Genomic DNA, 19,116 nt, shown 5'->3' on the forward strand with positions numbered 1-19,116 from the left:
TAAGATTTATTATATATACGGAGATGTGCAATTGAATACATACATACGTAATAAGACTGAAGTACTTCATTTCATTCTTTATAACAAAATTCTTTAGATTCGAAATTGTATTGAAATTCGGTGAATCATAACCTTCACATAATCGATCTTTTTAACTTGATTTGTAATTCGTGCATCTGTTAAAATCATATTCAATATACCAAATCTATAACTTTAAACATGCATAACAACATGTTATGAATGAAATTTCTATTCAAAATATCAAAGATGGACGTCAGGATTACAAATATTTATGTTTTATTTTATTTCATTGTGTATAACGGTAAGATTAAGCAATTCGATGTTAAATACAGAAGTTATTGAGAAACCATTTAACTTCAAAAAGGAGGGAGGGATGGAGGGTACGTTTTTTTCGTCTGAGTCAGAAAATTTAACACTAGCCTATAATCCTATGGGGGAAATCTGAATTCAGAATATATTTTTGCTGTCATCTGTTATTTTCTTTTCATCAAATTGTGGATTAAAATAATTTGTTTAGGAAAAAATAAAACCCTTTGAAGTCAAATGTATTGTTCCGTTATATCACATTAGCGGTAACACCAATCTCAATAAAAGATAGAACTTTGACTTCGCGATGTCGCTCGACGAATAACGCAGCGAGTAACGATTGATTTGAATTTCAATCAGATTAATATAACACCTCAGTTTGTTTGCTGTTCAAATGAATAAAAGGCCCCGACAAGATAACTATGAAACCTTTCAATGAGCAAACTTGCGGTCTTATTTATAATGAAACAATTAAAGAAAAAAATGAATATGACAGACATAAACCAACGGCAACCACTGAACTAGCTGCTCTTATTAATAACATGAATATATGAGTATGCTTCAGTATTTTGTTTTAACTACAATGTATTTGAATTCACAGACTATTTGCCAGATCGTTAAAGGTGAAATGCAAAGGTAGAAAAAAAAATTGAGGAAAAGGTGTATATCGCAAGAATTTAGGTTTAAAATGTTGAAATTTATATTTATACAATAATTCCAAACCTCGTTGGTACTAAAAATAACAAGTAAATATTGGTGTCGAAAAATACGGGAAATACCAACCTTGTTTATCTCCCTTTATTTCCTTCTCGCTGTGACGTCATATGAGTCCTTTGTTACATTGGTATCGAACATGTGTTAGAACGTAAACTTGTAAACAACGTTAACCGGCTATGGTGTTTTGTGTTGCATACAACTGTAATACTGGATCAGGTCAGGGATTATGTTTGTTTACATTTCCGAAAGACCATTAAAGACGAAAGAGTTGGACACGAAAGGTGAAGAGGCAAAATTAAACTTCGTTCAACGGAGCATTCCAGATTATGACCCCAAACACTTTGATTTTGATCAATTTGTTATTGATGCAAGGATTGTCTCGTTCATGACAAAGTCACATTCACACCAAAACAGAACAAGACTGAAAGCAAATGTTTTATTAATTATGACAAGACGGCAAGAACAGACTTCTGCCCTTCCCGCAGGGAGCCAGCCCAAGTATGCATCTAGAACACATAGCCATAGGAAAACGACGGAGATTAGAATAGAGGTACATCTATATTACAAAGTAATATATTTCATTATTCGTAAGGCATATATGGTTCTTAAATAAAGGCAGGGTAGGCATCATTTGTGTTTATAATTGCCGGGTTAGGATTATTTTTATTGGAGCTCGATCTACATAGACTGGGACCATGTACAGTTTAAACTATATATTTTAACTTCGAGGCTGTAAAATGTAACATTGTTTAGAAGTCATATGACCTGCATAAAGTGAATGAACACAAGTGTGTCACTTGCAGTTTCATGTAATACAGACCGAATACAGGCATTTGAAATGTTTTCTAAGACTGATAACAAAATAGTGGTAGGTTTGAAATTCAATCACTGATCTTTTTCTATAAAAGGGGGAGGGGCTTATATATACCAGGAAAACATTAAACCTTCAAAAAATAGTTTGCTGATAAGTTGCTGTCTCATTTATGTATATATAGTATTAAAAAAATATATAAGGGTTTCGCGGAACACAATGTCTCGCCTACTTTTGCTGTTAATTGCAGGCTCAACAAAAATGAGGGAAAAAATAATTAAAAAATCCACTTGATTCTATCTCTATATTGTGAGCAGGTTCTGTCCAAGTTTGGTAAAAACCCAGGATAGTAAACTTAATGAATCAAATAAATATTGAAATATAAAAACTTGAACTGCAGACTGTATGTAATGTTAACTGACAGAAACACTAAGTCTTTTTATAAGTAAAATACCGAAAAAACGGATTTTTTTTAACAAAATTTACTTCTATATTCCATGTACTATCTTATGATCATGAGCTGCTGCATCTTGAAGCTTCTGTCCAAGTTTGGTAGAAATCCAGGCCAATTTATAAGTAATTAATATTTTAAAAACTTTGACCACAAAATATTTGTGGACGACAACGATGCCACCGACAGAATGTAGGATCACTATGTCTCAATTTTTCAACAAAAGTCGAAGGCTCAATAAAAATGATATACAATGTACTTCACCTACAGTGTACATAGTAGCGGATCCAGAGAGGGGCGTAGATCTAGAGGGCGTACGCCCCCCTTTTTTTGATTGGACTTTTTTTTCTTTTTTTTTTTTGAAAAATGATTAATCAGACTACTAGACTTTGTGACCATTGCCATTTCCCGTGTAATCTTTATGCGACAATTCTTTACTTAATAAAGATATTTTTCGCTGGTATTTTATGATCGTGTCAAAAGAAAAATCACAAAAATCCTGAACTCCGAGGAAAATACAAAACGAAAGTCCATTATCAAATGGCAAAATCAAATTATAAAACACAACAAACGAATGGACAACTGTCATATTCCTGACTTGGTACAGGCAATGTAGAAAATGGTGAATTGAACCTGTTTTTTTTTAGCGCTAAGCCTTTAACTTGTATGACAGTCGCATCAAAACATGGGATTCGCTATGGTGGTGTTGATCAGTTCGTCGAAAAAACGTCACCCAGCCGTTTTGAAATTCAAATTACAGTAACACATTGCATAGTCTGAGCATAACAATCACGTCACCTTCAAAGTGATACAGGATTGAACAAGACCGTATTGACTTCTATTTCACAATTCCACCAAACAGAAAGGTTTACTCTGTTACAATCTCCGATGATGAAAAAGTTCCATTGGTTTGAGGAGGCAGTCTGAGATATTTGACTCTGATTTTTGCCTTCAACAAAAATTCTGGCCGTATCTGGATTAAAAAAAATAATCTTGTCTACTTTTTCGCTATTAGAAACGTAAATTTCCAACAGAATAATATAGCCGATAGCATTAAATGAACATGATGAATAAAAAACGGGCGTATTTTTTTGGGCCGGGCGTTTGAATGTCTGTTTCGCTGAACTGATATATTGAATACTTTTTTCAAGACCAGGCTGCAACCTGCCGACTGGATGGGGCCTTTATGTCTCTCTTTGTCGACCATCATTCATAAATTCGCTGTCATTACAAACTCATTCGTAGCCTTTTGGTTGATTTGGAATCCCTCACTTCCCTTAATTTTGTTGGGTGAAACATATATCAACCAAACATTTGGATAAAAATGCTTGTTTGTCTTTTTTATCTCATGTCGGTGGTATTGTAAATTTCATCGAATAGCCTGGCGTAAATATTGTTTACAACAAGAATCACAAATGCCCAACTCTTACACTATACAGCAACATTAAAATATACATGTCCCACGTCAGGAACCGTTTAAAAAAGTACATTTAACACTTATTTTATGTTTTTTAGCCCGAAAAAGGTCTCAACCCCCCCCCCTTTTTCTAAATTTCTGGATCCGCCCTTGGTACATGTACATGTCAGTATAAAACCTTGAATGAGTAATAAAACAACAAGGCTATATACAACTATCAAGTCAATTTACAGAATTTAAGAATGAGCCTTAGCCAACTTTGTATGGCAATCATTTAACAAGCCCCCCCCCCCCCCAACACCCCTTCATAAAAAAAGAATAAGAAGAATTAGGAAAGAAAAAGAAAAGATAATTGGATTCAAAGATATATAAGACTTTTTTATTAGTTGTCAGTAACTGCCAGTACTCTCAGATCAGTAATTAGTCTTTTTGTTGTTGGGATATACGGTCATGTCCTCTCTGTGTAAGGAGCCTGTAATTCAGTGGATGTTGTTTGTTAATTTGTTAAATATTTGTTTTTCGTTCATTTTTTGTACATAAATTAGGCCATCAGTTTTCTCTTTTGAATTGTTTTACATTTGTCAATGGGACCTTCTATAGCTTACTATGTGGTATGGGCTTTGCTCATTGTTGAAGACTGTACGATGACCTATAGTTGTAAATTTCTATGATATTTTGTCTTTTCTGGAGAGTCGTCTTATTGGAAATCATACCAGATCTTCTATTTTTATATTCATTCCTGCTTTATTTAAAGTTTCTCTTGTTTTTGTTCACATGTCTATGACAGTAGCTATAGTAGATGGGCATTATGTTTTCTAGTCAGTCACATTAATTTGAAACTGATTAATTAACACATATAGAAATAAGAAGATGAGATATGATTTCCAATGAGACATCTCTCCACCAGAGACTAAATGATGCAGAAAGTACATATTATGGTGTTATCATTTAAACAAATCCATTAGGAGTCTGGCATCCAATGAAAGTTGTCCATAATTATTAACCATGCTGAAAGATTCAAGCTATGTTGTTCCTATGCAAATCAAATTGTTTTTTCAATTGAACAAGACTAATTCTCTTTTTATTTATTTTTAAAGGTAATGTGCATGAACTTATGGAAGTATCCTTCATACAAAAGTGGCTTAGATATACATTTGTAGCAGCAGTTGATAAAAGACTGACTGAGCCACCTCTACTAGCATATCAGGCAAACAGACAAGAAAAGGAGACCACTTATAAATAAATTAAACAATGAATAAATGTGATAAAATTTTATTATCAATATAGTTAATATAATTTGACTCTTTGTGTGGTCATTAGGGCTATTTAAAGTTTGTTAATTGTTCAGCTTGGAACTGTTCCCTTATTTTGCAAACAACACCTGATGGCAACACAACTCGTATGTTTCTCCTAGTACATGGTAAATCTTTGTGACAAATATCTGTTATTTCTGAAAACAAAAAAAACTATTCAGTGAGACATATGAAAACTTATTTTAAAAATTAAATTTTACAAAGTGTCTTAGTTATTTTTGTTTGGTTGCTGTCCAATATATGTATATCCCACATCTTCTTTATTCATACATATTTAGTTGTAAAAATCATATGGCTGTTTATTTACTCTTTTGAAACTTGATAAGGATTTAAAAATCAAGCACAAAATCTTACTTTAATTATCAACTGTATTATCAATCTTATTATAGCTCGAGTAGGGAAGTAGTGGAATGGGTGTCAATGAGACAACAATACACAAGAGGCCAAATGGCACAGAAATTATATACAAAATTTACATTTACTGGTGCTTCTGAAATAGCTGCTGGTATAAAAATCTATGAAAACTGAACATGAATTGCTCTGTATGCATCAGTCTCTGTGCCAGTGACAAATAAATGCAAGTGATATTCATATATCACTAATGGAAAGCTGAATACTAAGATTTATGATAAAAGGGATGATTTTTCATTTCCTATCGTTAAATATCCGTTTTTAGATGGTGACGTTCCCTTGTCACCATCTTACGGTGTTTATATATCTCAACTTGTACGATTCGCTCGTGTATGTAACAATGTTTTAGATTTTAATGAGAGAAATTTATGTATTACTGAAAAATTATTACACCAGGGTTTTCGATATCACAAACTAGTCAAAACATTTACTAAATTTTATCATCGGTATAAAGACATCATTCGTAAATATAGCTCAACATGCAGACTTCTAATACGTTCAGGTATTTCACATCCAATTTTTTATGGTAATATTCTTTATAAAGCACAAAGGTGTCAGTATTCACCTCAGAAACTTACAAATCCTTTGAATAGACTTATTAAGAAGGGATATAATTACGATACTGTTGTCAAGTCATTAAAGATTGCATATGTTGGCGTTAATATTGAGTCACTGATAAGGTCTTTGCATCGGAACTAAACACATTTATTCTAAAAACAGTTGTTGGCATGACACGGGTTATGTTCTTCTCATATATGTTATGATGGTATGATACTAAACCCCTAACGGGAAGGATTGTGCCTGATGTTCATATGATGAAATCATAATCTTTCAGTCAGTTTAATTAAAGTCTGGAGCTGGCATGTCAGTTAACTGCTAGTAGTCTGTTGTTATTTATGTATTATTGTCATTTTGTTTATTTTCTTTGGTTACATCTTCTGACATCAGACTCGGACTTCTCTTGAACTGGATTTTAATGTGCGTATTGTTACACGTTTACTTTTCTACATTGGTTAGAGGTATAGGGGGAGGGTTGAGATCTCACAAACATGTTTAACCCCGCCGCATTTTTGCGCCTGTCCCAAGTCAGGAGCCTCTGGCCTTTGTTAGTCTTGTATTATCGCGATATCATAGAACTCATTATGACTATTTAAGCGGGTGGGGCAAGTTTCTCGTCCCTTCGAAAGAACTATTGTCCTCGACATTGCTCGGTCAATATTCAGCTACTCACTGACAAAAATCTTGATTTTCAACTCATAACAAGTGCAGTATATAAGTTTCTCTAATTCTGTGTCAATTTATCTCTTTCTGCAACCGTTGTATAATCAACGTGTGATTCCTTTGATCTCAGTTTTTCATTGGTTAAAATCTGATTATGACGTCGAATTTTCTTGCTTTCCTCAGAATTTTCTATTGTGACGGCATGAAAAAAGGCGATTATGCCTGATGACGTCACATAGTTAAGAACACATCTTTTTGCAGATCATTCGAAAAGAAAGAATACGTTTGCCTGCATATTGTTTGAAAATTATTAGAAAAACAGATTCTATCACCAAATCTCGTGTAATACGATATTTATCAACTATCGACAGTTAAATAACTGTCTCGAGTGGATAAATATCGTATCACACTCGATGCAGTGGTAGAATCTATATTTCTCTAATTCTTCGTCAATTTATCCCTATCTGCACCCATTGTATAAAAAACATTCAATCAACGTGTGGTTTGTTTGATCTCAGTTTTATATTGGTTAAAATCTGATTATGACGTCGAATTTTGTTGCTGTCCTCTGAATTTCCTATTGTGACGACATGAAAAAAGGCGACCATGCATGATGACGTCAGGTAGAAAGAACACTTCTTTTTGCAGATCACTCGATAAGAAGGAAAAATTTTGCCTGTTTATTATTTGAAAATCATTAGAGAAACAGATTCCACCACCAAATCTCGTGTAATACGATATTTATCAACTATTGACAGTTAAATTTTAAATATTTAAAACGCTCGGCGAGCCTCGCGTTTTAAATTTGAAAATTTAATTGTCTCGAGTGGATAAATATCGTATCAGACTCGATGCAGTGGTAGAATATATATGTGTACCATTGCAAGATATATATTATGTACATATATGTTTTTTATACTTTTATACAAACTGGGCATTAATGTTCAAAGATATTTATATAACGAGCAGTTCGTTCATGTACATATATATTATGTTTGCATCTTTACTTCCAGTTATACCAATATCAGGGCGGTACTGCTATTCTAGATACTACTATTATTACACATATGGATACTATTATTACTGTAACTCGTACTCGTACTTGTAAGTACTATAGCTAAATATATAATGATTTAACTGTACGTCGTACTTGTACATGTAAGTACTACATATATACTATTATTACTGTACCTCGAATTTGTGAGTACTACATATACTATTATTACTGTACCTCGTAGTTGTAAGTACTAAATATACTATTATTATTGTAACTCGTAGTTGTAAGTACTTGAGATGAAATATGACAATGTGGTAAACATTCAGGATTCAAGTAAAAGAAGGGGATCGCAATGTCGAACATAGTATGCCCTATTTCTTAAAAGATATATATGACAAAGTTTTATTTCCCATTTAATGGTCTTCAAAGAAACTCAGAACCATATCGGACAGTATTTTTAGTTAAAAAAAAAAAAGAATAACAATGTTATCATGCATTACAACTATATTACTTTTTTTACGGGAATAATTGCGGGATCACTCACAGAGCAATCATTTATGCAATCTGAAAATAAAACCTTTTGAATTATAACAAGTACAAATGCGTAAGTCGAAAGTTGTCATTGGTAGAACAGTTACGACTGATATCAATTTTTTTTTATAATTACATGTTAGTTTAAGCCATCGATATTAGCGTATAACTTATAAGCTTGAGAAGAAATAAATCAGAAACTTGGCAAGGGTCACTGATGTAATACTTAGATTAATTAAATGTTTTATCATAACAGGTCAGTTGGAACTATAGCGGGAGCCGTCATTGGTGGAATTATTGGACTAGTTATTATAATCGCGATTGTTGTAGTTATCTGTGCATCATGCTGTAAATCTCATGGAAGTCGTGGTACAGTGGTTCAGCCATATCCAACAACAAGAACTGTCCACACTATAACTACTGTACCAGCTTACAACCACCGTAAGTATATCACAGTGAAGTCATGGTATAGTAGTTTAGCCATACCAAATATGATATTATCTAGTACCGTCCACACTGTAACTACTATACCAGCTTACCACCATCGTAAGTATATCACAGGGAAGTCGTGATATAGTAGTCAAACCAATACACACAGTGAACACTCTGCATACTGTAATTACTATAACAGCTTACCAACACCGTAAATATATTTATCTTACCTCCTATACATTTCCAGGAATATGATTGGTTAAAAGCGTCCGCGTGCAAACCGTGTATATTTGATATTAGGTCAGTAGGGGGCGGGGTTTATCTCATACACGGTTAGTAGTGGAGTTACGTCCCTTTATATTCCATATAAGGTAAGAAGGGGGCGGGGTTTATTTCATACACGGTTAGTAATGGTGTTATGTCCCTTTATAAAAACAAAACGGTACTGAGAAAAGACTTAAATGTTCCAACAGACGAAGAAATTGATGATTAAGATTGAAATAAATTCATAAAACACAGAATCATCAGTGACGCTCATATCAAAATATTTATAAAGCCAAACAAGTACAAAGTTAAAGAGCATTGAGGATCCAAAATTCCAATATGTCGTGCCAAATACGGCTAAGGTAATCTATGCCTGGGATAAGAAAATCCTTAGTTTTTCGAAAAATTCACTTTTGTAAACAGGAAATATATAGAAATGACCGCATTATTGATATTCATGTCATTAAATGTTTTAAAGCGAGTTTAACAGATACGAGGTCTGTGATAGTGCATTTTGGTATTTTTGTAAAATACTCTGTTGGAGGTTTTAATCAGCCAATATAACAAAGAAGATGTGGTATGATTGCCAATGAAACAACTCTCCAAAAGAGACCAAAATGACTCAGAAATTAACAAATATAGGTAACCGTACGGCCTTCAACAATGAGCAAAGCCCACACCACATAGTCAGCTATAAAAGTCCTCGAAATGACAATAAAAAACAATTCAAACGAGAAAAATAACGGTCTTTTTTATAAACAAATTTGAAAAAATGAACGACAGTCGAGTTTCACTAGTGTCCTTAAGCTGTAAAATATGAATGGTAACATAGGTTTGCTCACTAAAAGTTATTTATATATTTGTTTTGTATCGAATCACATCTAATATTAAAACTAGTAATAACTCATTTGTTTTATAGCGCCACCACAGAACAACATGTATTATAGCCAGTATCCGCCGAACGTGTATTCCTTACAGCCTCCAAATACTAGTATGGCATACCCACCACCTATGAGACCACACATGCCACCAGCACCACCTCCGTATCCCAGTTCAGGAAATAGAACAAATACAAACAAAAATACTGGAGGATCTTTACAAAGGCAACAAAACATGCCGGCCATTCCAGAAAATGTTCCTGTTGAACCATCAGCACCTGGAACAAATGTTTCTCCAGCAAATGGAGCAATTATAACTGGAGCACCGCCAACAGGAACAAACCTGCCTTCCACGTCCGGAATTCCGGATTCAGATCCTCCACCGTATCCAGGAACTGTATCAAACAATGCTTAATTGTGTTTGGCTGATATTTTTGTGTTTCTATGAAACATATGATGTGGCTCTGTACTTCATACATTTGGTCATTGTGTTATTGTGCTGCGGTATTTTTTTGTCTTTTTGTCTTTCATTTTTTATATAATGTACTTATACTATATGCCTTTTTGTACTTCTTTGTTACATATTTATTTGTGTGTATAGTGATAAAAATCATAAAACAATATTGACTGATGTACCCCTATTTTTGACATTTTTACCTGTTATATCTGTTTGTTTTGTTTACACTTCTTTGTCAATATAATGGAGTTTTATGCGACTGTCATACAATTGAGAGGTTAAGCTAGCTATAAAATCAGGTTTAATCCACCATTTTCTACATCAGAAAATAAATGCTTAAACCAAGTCAGGAATATGACAGTTGTTATCCATTCGTTTGAGCTTTTGATTTTGCAATTCGGTTAGGGATCGACTTTCATTTTTTAACTTTCCTCGTACTTCAGTATTTTTGTGATCTTACTTTTTACTTTCTTAAACTATTATATTTAAGAATTGAATGCTTCTTTTATTAACTTCATTGGGTGTAAAAGCGTTGACCGAAGTACATTTCTAAAAATGTGCGCACGGTCAACGCTTTTACAACCCTATGAAGTTAAAAAAAAAAAAGAGGCATTTAATACTTATAATTACAGGATCATGAAATCATTTTTTTTATTTAATTCACCTGTGCACTTTATTGTGGGACCTCGTGTTATCATGAATGATAAGTTTTATTGTGTAATGCAATTGCATGTGATGTGCAGTTAGCCAATCAGAATAACGTATTATAATGAAACCTACATCTAATGTAATTATTCTAAGACGACCCCATTGATACATGTAGTAATACCAAACAAGAATGTGTCCACAGTACACGGATGCCCCACTCGCACTATCATTTTCTATGTTTAGTGGACCGTGAAATTGGAATAAATTCTCTAATTTGGCATTAAAATAAGAATGATCTTATCAAAGGGAACATGTATACTAAGTTTCAAGTTGATTGGACTTCTACTTTATCAAAAACTACCTTGACCAAAAACTTTAACCTGAAATTTGCACTATCATTTTCTATGTTCAGTGAACCGTAAAATTGGGGTCAAAACTATAATTTGGCATTTAAATTAGAAAGATCATATCATAGGGCACATGTATACTAAGTTTCAAGTTGATTGGACTTCAACTTCATCAAAAACTACCTTGACCAAAAACTTTAACATGAAGCGGGACAGACGGACGAACGAACGGTAAACGAACGAACGGACGAACGAACAGACGGACGAACAGACCAGAAAACATAATGCCCCTCTACTATCGTAGGTGGGGCATAAAAAAAAAATATTGTTATTTTATTTTCATGCACACATTATTCATTCAATTCATGTCATTACCGTACATAAGCAACTTTGTTGATGGTAACATGATATGATGATAGTCCAAATGTTATAAATGCCCAATGTTCTCTTATTTGATTCGAGCGTAACGGTTAACTCTTTGTATACTAAGTGCGCGTCTGGCGAACAAAAGTTTAATCCAATATATATGATGAATTTATTTTTAATTTTATTACAGACAGAGGGAACGTTCAAATTAATTTATTTTTGTTTGCTATTTTTAGAACGAATTTATTTTCTCACTTTTAAAAAGTCAGAGGGTATTATCGAGTTGAAGTCGAACAAAAAAATGGAAGTCTTTCTTAGAGAAGGTAAAAAGCCACATTAGTATATTTTACATCTATTTAGATAGACTTTAAAAGTTTAATAAAGGTGCATTATTAAAGATTGTATGCATCTTATATACAAATGAACGTGTTTTTACTAAAATTATAGGTCTGAGCTTTGATACATTTGTAAACTTTTAAATTAGACTTTTCATAAAACAGTCGACTGTGGTAAGTGCAAATACAAGTTGATCTTTTTTGTTGCGTAAGCATACTATGCGCAAAAAAAAAGAAACACAGAAAGATAACAGATTTATCTTTATTTAAGAATTGAATGCTCCTTTTTGTAACTTCATAGGGGTGTAAAAGCGTTGACCGAAGTACATTTTGTATGAAGCGCGGAAGCGATTCATACTAAAAATGTGCGCACGGTCAACGCTTTTACAACCCTATGAAGTTACAAAAAGAAGCATTCAATACTTATAATTACATTTTTTTAGCAATGATCATGAAAACACGAATTGTATTATTGTTTTATTTAATTCACCTGAGCACTTTATTGTGGGACCACGTGTTTTATCATGAATGAAACGTTTTATTGAGCAATGCAATTGCTTACGGAATATCACGTAATGTGCAGTTAGCCAATCAGAATAAAGTATCATAATGAAACTTACATCTAATGTTATTATAAAGCATTAATTTTCATTTCTTCAAACAGTTTTCAAGAGCTAAATTTGCAACGTATCATGAGAATATGATTTTGACGAAGTAGAAACCTGACTGTAATAATGTAACTTTAAAATAAAAACAGGTTTATTAGACTTAGTGATAGTTGTAAAAAGTTGTTGCTATGCATTTTTATAAATCTCCATCTATTCACACACAAACAAATTTACTTACTAATTCTATTTTATATTTACATGGATATTGATAATTTTCAATCGAGACCTCTTATATCTAACTGTGATATAGGCTCAAGTACAGAATCTAATTTTATAGCCCATAATTTACCAAGCCAAAGCTTTGAACTACGAATTTAAACGTAATAAATGTATTTAAATGCATCTTCATATATCGATTTTGAATATTTACACTAACGGTAAATATTCGCATAAACAAAAAAAGAAATAGTTTTGTAAACAAATTCTTGAGGAAGTCAAAATATGAATTTTCTTTTTAAATTAATGTACAGTTTGCTGTGGATTTTAGTAAGAAAAGGTAAGTTTGTACTTATTGTTATACTATGATAATTCTAATGAATCTATTCTTTATGATTATTGGATGTGAATGCGAAAAAACTAGACGACTGATGGCATGATTGTTGGTAACATACTTAACATTCAGTGGCAACTATTTCATCCTTGTTCAGAGATAGAATAAATTAACAATAATCACAATTAGCAGGTCACGGGTTTTATTAAATTAATCAATAATTTACCAGTAATAAGTTATAAGAGGATTTGTTATGACTGCCAATAAGACCATAGATTACCATCATTGAAATAAAAAACGTCACTACAGACACGAGCATAACGAACATCATCCCTTTTGTCGTAATTGTTTGCGAAGAGTTTCTGTTGCCCATTATTCTCTTTATGTTTTGACCCGAGAACACAGTTATTTCCTAGTGCATTTCTTTTAGACAATAATTTCAAATAAAAAAAAATCGCACCTGCTCTTTCTCAAAAAGATTTTTAAAGTGTAGTGTACTACCAGTGCGACAAATAATATCAAAATTATAGAAACTTCTACCAGCTCTAACTCGAAATTTTGACAATTCTGTGTTAAGGGGGTGTAAAAATCAGTTTGATAGCTTCAGACGTGATAAAATTTGACCTTTTTGAACTGGACCAAATCACTACTTAACATAAAGATTCAGCACCCAATTTTTTTTGAGATGTAATTTCATCCCCCTACTTGATATTTCATGCATTTGATATCAAGAAATAAATTGGGAAAATGTCTCAAATAAAACATGCAAGTTATACACTGTTTACACTAGGGACTATATTCGTAGACAAAACACGAAAACCAAAGGACGATAACTCTGTCCTTGGACCTTTTACAACCTCAATGTTCTCTATTCATTATGTTTTTGTCATTCTTTCTCTGTTCTTTCTATTTCTTTTGTCAATCTTTCTCTATTCTTTATATTTTCTTTTGTCCATTTGTCTCTTGTCTGTCAACACAATATATAGTTCATGAGATTTCATCATTATATTTCAGTCAGTCCAGTGAAAGCTAAAACCTGTTATTCTACATATACATATTACCATGGCTCGTACTACCAGGAAAAATGTACCTCTTACTTGTAAGTATTATAAATACAAAACTTTGTGAAAATTATATTGATTATTCTTAAAATTCAGCATGAAAAAAGCTTGATATTCCCATCCTCTTCTAAGTAATATGGTCGTTCCCTAAACTAATTGTATTATAATTTTCATATGTTCTAATGTGATATATAAATGAATGTGTTTATTTTGAATAGTTTAAGAATCATGTTTTGTACGTATACGGACCAGCGAACAGTATTTTAAGTTTTATTTATCTAATTTATTTAGCCTTCTTGTTTGATGTTTTGGTAGATTGAGATCTCTTTCTGGATGTGTTTGGAATATTTGCAAATGAAAAGACAAATTAAGTAATTATACTTCAAAGCTATGGCATCTAATGTTACGTCAAGGATTTTGAACTACTATCATACACCATTAGTGATTTGCAAATTGAAAGTGTCTAGCGTTACAAATCTAACAGTTAGTTTTCACAAGTGCATCAATATATAAGTTTTAGGAATACATACATTGTTTTTTACAGGTCTATACCTTTGATTGCCGGAGCGGTTATAGGAAGCTTAATTGGTTTTGTAATAGTGCTAGCGATTATTGTTTGTATATGTACAACATGTAATAAACGAGAAGTATTTGTTCAACCTATCCATACAGTACATTCAATACATAGAGTGTATAATATACCCGCAAGGAGTCGTAAGTATAAACTTATCCATAAAGTACATACATTATATAGTAACTTATCCATAAAGTACATACATTAAATATTAACTTATCCATACAGTACATACATTATATATGCAGCTTCCATAACGCATAATATTATAATATACAGTGAGACCTGGATAAACCGAACCTTGATAAAACCGAACAATTTTCTGTCCCATGAAATTTCCCTATCAATCAACGTTTATCTAACCCTGTCAATACCGAATTCCAATCCCAAAGTGAGTCGTGGGTATCCTTTCAGTTCATATGATGCATAAAATTTATACTAATAATATACCGGAAGTGAATATCTTTAAAGTTCATTCAATAAATAAGGTGAATAATTTACCAATAGTGAGTCGTGAGTATCCTTCAACTTTGTATTGGTTTGGCTTTATAACTATTTTGATTTGAGCGTCACTGATGAGTCTTATGTAGACGAAACGCGCATCTGGCGTATGAAATTATAATCCTGGCACCTTTGATAACTATTTACTGCTGATACGGTGTTTACTTAACCATAACCGAGTCTAGTATCTCTTTAGAAAACATACAATACATACAGTATTCTATATCAGCATTGACTCGTGAGTATCTATACACTACATTTGATTTATAATACGTACGGTGTATATTATAAACAAGTATTCAGTTGTGAGTATTCGTACAGTACATACTAAATAAGATGAATTCTTGATAAGTGAGATAAGAAGATTTGTTAACCCCTTTTTTATTCATTAAAATACAATTTTTAGGTGGATAACATTTTCCTTAACCATCTCTACAATGTTAGTATATCAGTAGTGATATATCTATTAAATAACTTTTTTCAACTTTTTTGTATTATTTCTGAATGTTTAAAGATAAAACAAACTACAACGACCATTTACCATGAGAGACGTCATCACATTGCGATGTGCGGGATTGAATGGGATTTTCAGAGGAGTTTCTATTTCATGTTAATATTTATATATATCTATATATATAAATGCTATTGTATTTCAAGCTGCTCATCGTCAGAGTATGTCGTTTTTTCCTAATTAATTTAATACACTCATATATATATTGAAGTTCAGGGTGGTGTTCTCGAAGCTATCTTACGAGTAGGACGTGTCCTAAGACCATCTTATGACACTTCTTTTTTCTAAGTCGTGTTCTCGAAGCTCTATTTCTAATTTGTATGCCCCACCTACGATAGTAGAGGGGCATTATGTTTTCTGGTCTGTGCCTCCGTTCGTCCGTTCGTCCGTCCGTTCGTTCGTTCGTTCGTTCGTCCGACTTCAGGTTAAAGTTTTTGGTCAAGGTAGTTTTTGATGAAGTTGAAGTCCAATCCACTTGAAACTTAGTACACATGTTCCCCATGATATGATCTTTCTAATTTTAATGCCAAATTATAGTTTTGACCCCAATTTCATGGTCAACTGAACATAGAAAATGAAAGTGGGAAGTTCAGGTTAAAGTTTTTGGTCAAGGTAGTTTTTGATGAAGTTAAAGTCACAACTACTTGAAACTTAGTACACATGTTCCCTATGATATGATCTTTCTAATTTTAATTCCAAATTAAAGTTTTGACCCCAATTTCACGGTCCACTGAACATGGAAAATTATAGTGCGAGTGGGGCATCCGTGTACTATGGACACATTCTTGTTCGTCCTAACTTGAGGACATCAAATGAGGTGTTTTAAGATCATATATTCATATTAGCATAATAAAATTTGAATTTCGTTTTTTGCTCTTTATTTTACGCGAAGATGAACACGACATGAAACGCACCATCGGTTATTAACTTGTACATGTAGAGATTGGGCATTAACTTCGTGTTTCACGATACGATGACTCTACAAATTTAATTATCATTCTGTTTAAAACAATTTGTTTTCCACTTTCTATTACAATCATCTCTGATATAATTACCGTGATTTGAATTCAGAGATTTAATTTAATACGTGTTATTATAAAATTCGTTAACAATTTATTAAATGGTTCGTCATTAATAAATGGTTTATCAAATTTAAACATTAACTTTAGCGATTTAAAATTTCGACTTGGTATACGTTTAGGAAGTCCTAACATAAGATGCGTTTGATATAACTATGAGACACAACTTAATAGTGTCCTAAGTTGATTCTAACTCCATCCTAAAATCGGTCTTAGGTATGACTAAGGACGAGTCCTAGGATACTTTCGAGAACGCCACCCCATATTGTTTTTTTTAATTTATTTTATTTATAACGATGTTTTTTTTTAGTTTTGATGCACAGAATGTTTTCATGAATTGTAGGTTGATAAGAACGTGTGATATCGTGCAAAAAAAAAAATCAAGAAACTTACTAGATGGATTTGATCGTTTCAAGAAGTAAACAGAATGAAGTTTTTCCTAGAAACGTTTTCATTATATGTAACAACTGTGCAATTATCCGTACACATTAGTTTGAACATATTTGATTTAAGTTGATTGGGAAGCAAGTCATTGCCACTTGTATTAATCCCTTTCAACTTTGCGAATGAGAGTGCTGCCTTATTGCAGCATTAGCCTGCTCTTTCGAAATCTACAAGGGTGTTTACGTGCAAGAGATATTAAAGTTGACAATCATTTCAATCTATATTTATGAAGCTTGGTTATAATAAGGGAACAGACTATCTAATAGAAATACACGGATATATTATTAATTCGTATATTTTAACAAATTTGATTCGTTTAGGGATAGTCACATGTTAAACTATATTTTCGAAGGTAGAGATAAAACGGCGGATAGCAAAAAGCATATTGACCGGCAAAAAGCATATTGCACGGTTATTTTTAGAATATCTAAAAACCGATATACTTTGTGACGTCATGTAATGAATTTCAGGATATTGTTTAACGTTTTGAAACAAATTATATCTGTGATCGATTATTTGACGAAAAAAAATCTTCCTGAAATACATAAGATGTCAAAAAACAAGTAAATGAAATAACAACTAATATGTTAAGTTCCAACAAACCTAAATGACGATTTTGATACAAACATGGTCGGAAATTAATAATATAACAAATATAGACTTGTACGAGGTCAATACAGGATATATCGACCCAAAGAAGTATATCGACCTCGGACTTCGTCCTCAGTCAATATACTTCTTTCAGGTCAATATATCCTTGTATCGACCTCATACAAAGGCTATATTTGTATAATATTATGCTATTAATATGTTAGCGATTAATAAAACTTGACAGTTCATCCCGTAAAGCAACAAGAATCACGGTAATTAGAATTCATAAATGTTTCTTTTACAATCTGATATTAATATCGTTCAATAAAGTCAAATCTATACTAAGTTTTGATATTTAAAAAGATGAGCTTAATATTATGAAAAATGTCCTTTTAATTTCTGTAATAAAAGTCTCCCCTAGAATATAGGATACACGAAACAGTCTCATCTGAAGGGGGATTCAAGTGGGGCATTTGTGACGTCAGTTAAAGAAAATTGAGTCATGTGTGATGATGAAACAGGTTTACCTGCAATCATAACAGCCATATGCCCAAGCTCTGTGACAATTATCTAATATAATAAATTATGCTTTTACGAACTGAATCAATTCGAAGACGTTTTTAATTCTCTAGATACATGTACTGGTAGCAGGAACTTTTGGCACCCGGTTTTTGTTGGAGTTAGTGTTGCTTAGTCTTTTGTTTTCTATGTTGTGTTTATATTTAGTACTGTTGTTTGTTTTTAGGGCTTTCTTTTGCAGAAGCGTCAGTATTTTGTTTTTGACTTATGAGTTTGAATATCTTTCGCTTTAATTTACGACTACGGATGCATGCCGAAAAATCACGTTATTACAATGAATTGATCTTCGGGTTTTACCTAAGATTTCTATAGGACAATTGTATGCTTAATAAAGGCAACAGTAGTATTTTATTGAAAGAAAACAAATCCGGGTAACAAACTAAAACCGAAAGAAACATACAACTATACGCGGAAAACAAAGGAACAACAGGAACACTGTAGTGCAACAAAAACAAACCCCAACATACATAAATACTACATGTATTTGATAGCAACTTCCGTATTCCTGGCCTTTTTTTTTATAGATATTTAAGAAAATTGGAGGGGTGAACCCAATTTTATGGCTAGCAAACCCTCCCACTTATATGGCAATGTTAAAAAATTTCACTAAAATGACGACACTACGTGACAAAAATACAGTACAAATATAAAACTATTAGTCGACGTAATATGCAAACAACAACAACAAACGTATT

At 32.6% G+C, this 19,116-nt stretch overlaps 1 protein-coding gene and 2 long non-coding RNA genes across 3 annotated transcripts; all 3 read left to right on the top strand.

The window, feature by feature from the left end:
* Positions 1–205: 205 nt before the first annotated feature.
* Positions 206–10,758, top strand: LOC143066711 (uncharacterized). Its single transcript, XM_076239531.1, has 4 exons — positions 206–322; positions 7,682–7,772; positions 8,453–8,637; positions 9,812–10,758. Exons 1-4 carry the CDS (start codon positions 241–243, stop codon positions 10,183–10,185), a joined length of 732 nt encoding a protein of 243 aa, XP_076095646.1. The 5' UTR covers positions 206–240; the 3' UTR covers positions 10,186–10,758.
* On the top strand, positions 1,005–5,019 carry LOC143069800 (uncharacterized). Its single transcript, XR_012976496.1, has 2 exons — positions 1,005–1,594; positions 4,821–5,019. It is a non-coding gene; the product is annotated as an uncharacterized LOC143069800 (long non-coding RNA).
* A 2,248-nt stretch (positions 10,759–13,006) lies between the features above and the next one.
* On the top strand, positions 13,007–17,786 carry LOC143066712 (uncharacterized). Its single transcript, XR_012975756.1, has 4 exons — positions 13,007–13,087; positions 14,096–14,180; positions 14,687–14,856; positions 17,151–17,786. It is a non-coding gene; the product is annotated as an uncharacterized LOC143066712 (long non-coding RNA).
* The last annotated feature ends 1,330 nt before the right edge of the window (positions 17,787–19,116 follow it).

Source organism: Mytilus galloprovincialis, chromosome 3, assembly GCF_965363235.1.
Source record: "Mytilus galloprovincialis chromosome 3, xbMytGall1.hap1.1, whole genome shotgun sequence".
NCBI classification, from domain to species: Eukaryota; Metazoa; Mollusca; class Bivalvia; order Mytilida; family Mytilidae; genus Mytilus; species Mytilus galloprovincialis.

Excerpts from the sequence above, each read along its gene's own strand:
- LOC143066711 (XM_076239531.1), top strand. The coding sequence starts at position 241 with ATGAAATTTCTATTCAAAATATCAAAGATGGACGTCAGGATTACAAAT. Across the intron at positions 7,773-8,452 it reads TGTAACTCGTACTCGTACTT|GTCAGTTGGAACTATAGCGG; the intron begins GTAAGTACTATA and ends TTATCATAACAG. Across the intron at positions 8,638-9,811 it reads TGTACCAGCTTACAACCACC|CGCCACCACAGAACAACATG; the intron begins GTAAGTATATCA and ends TTTGTTTTATAG.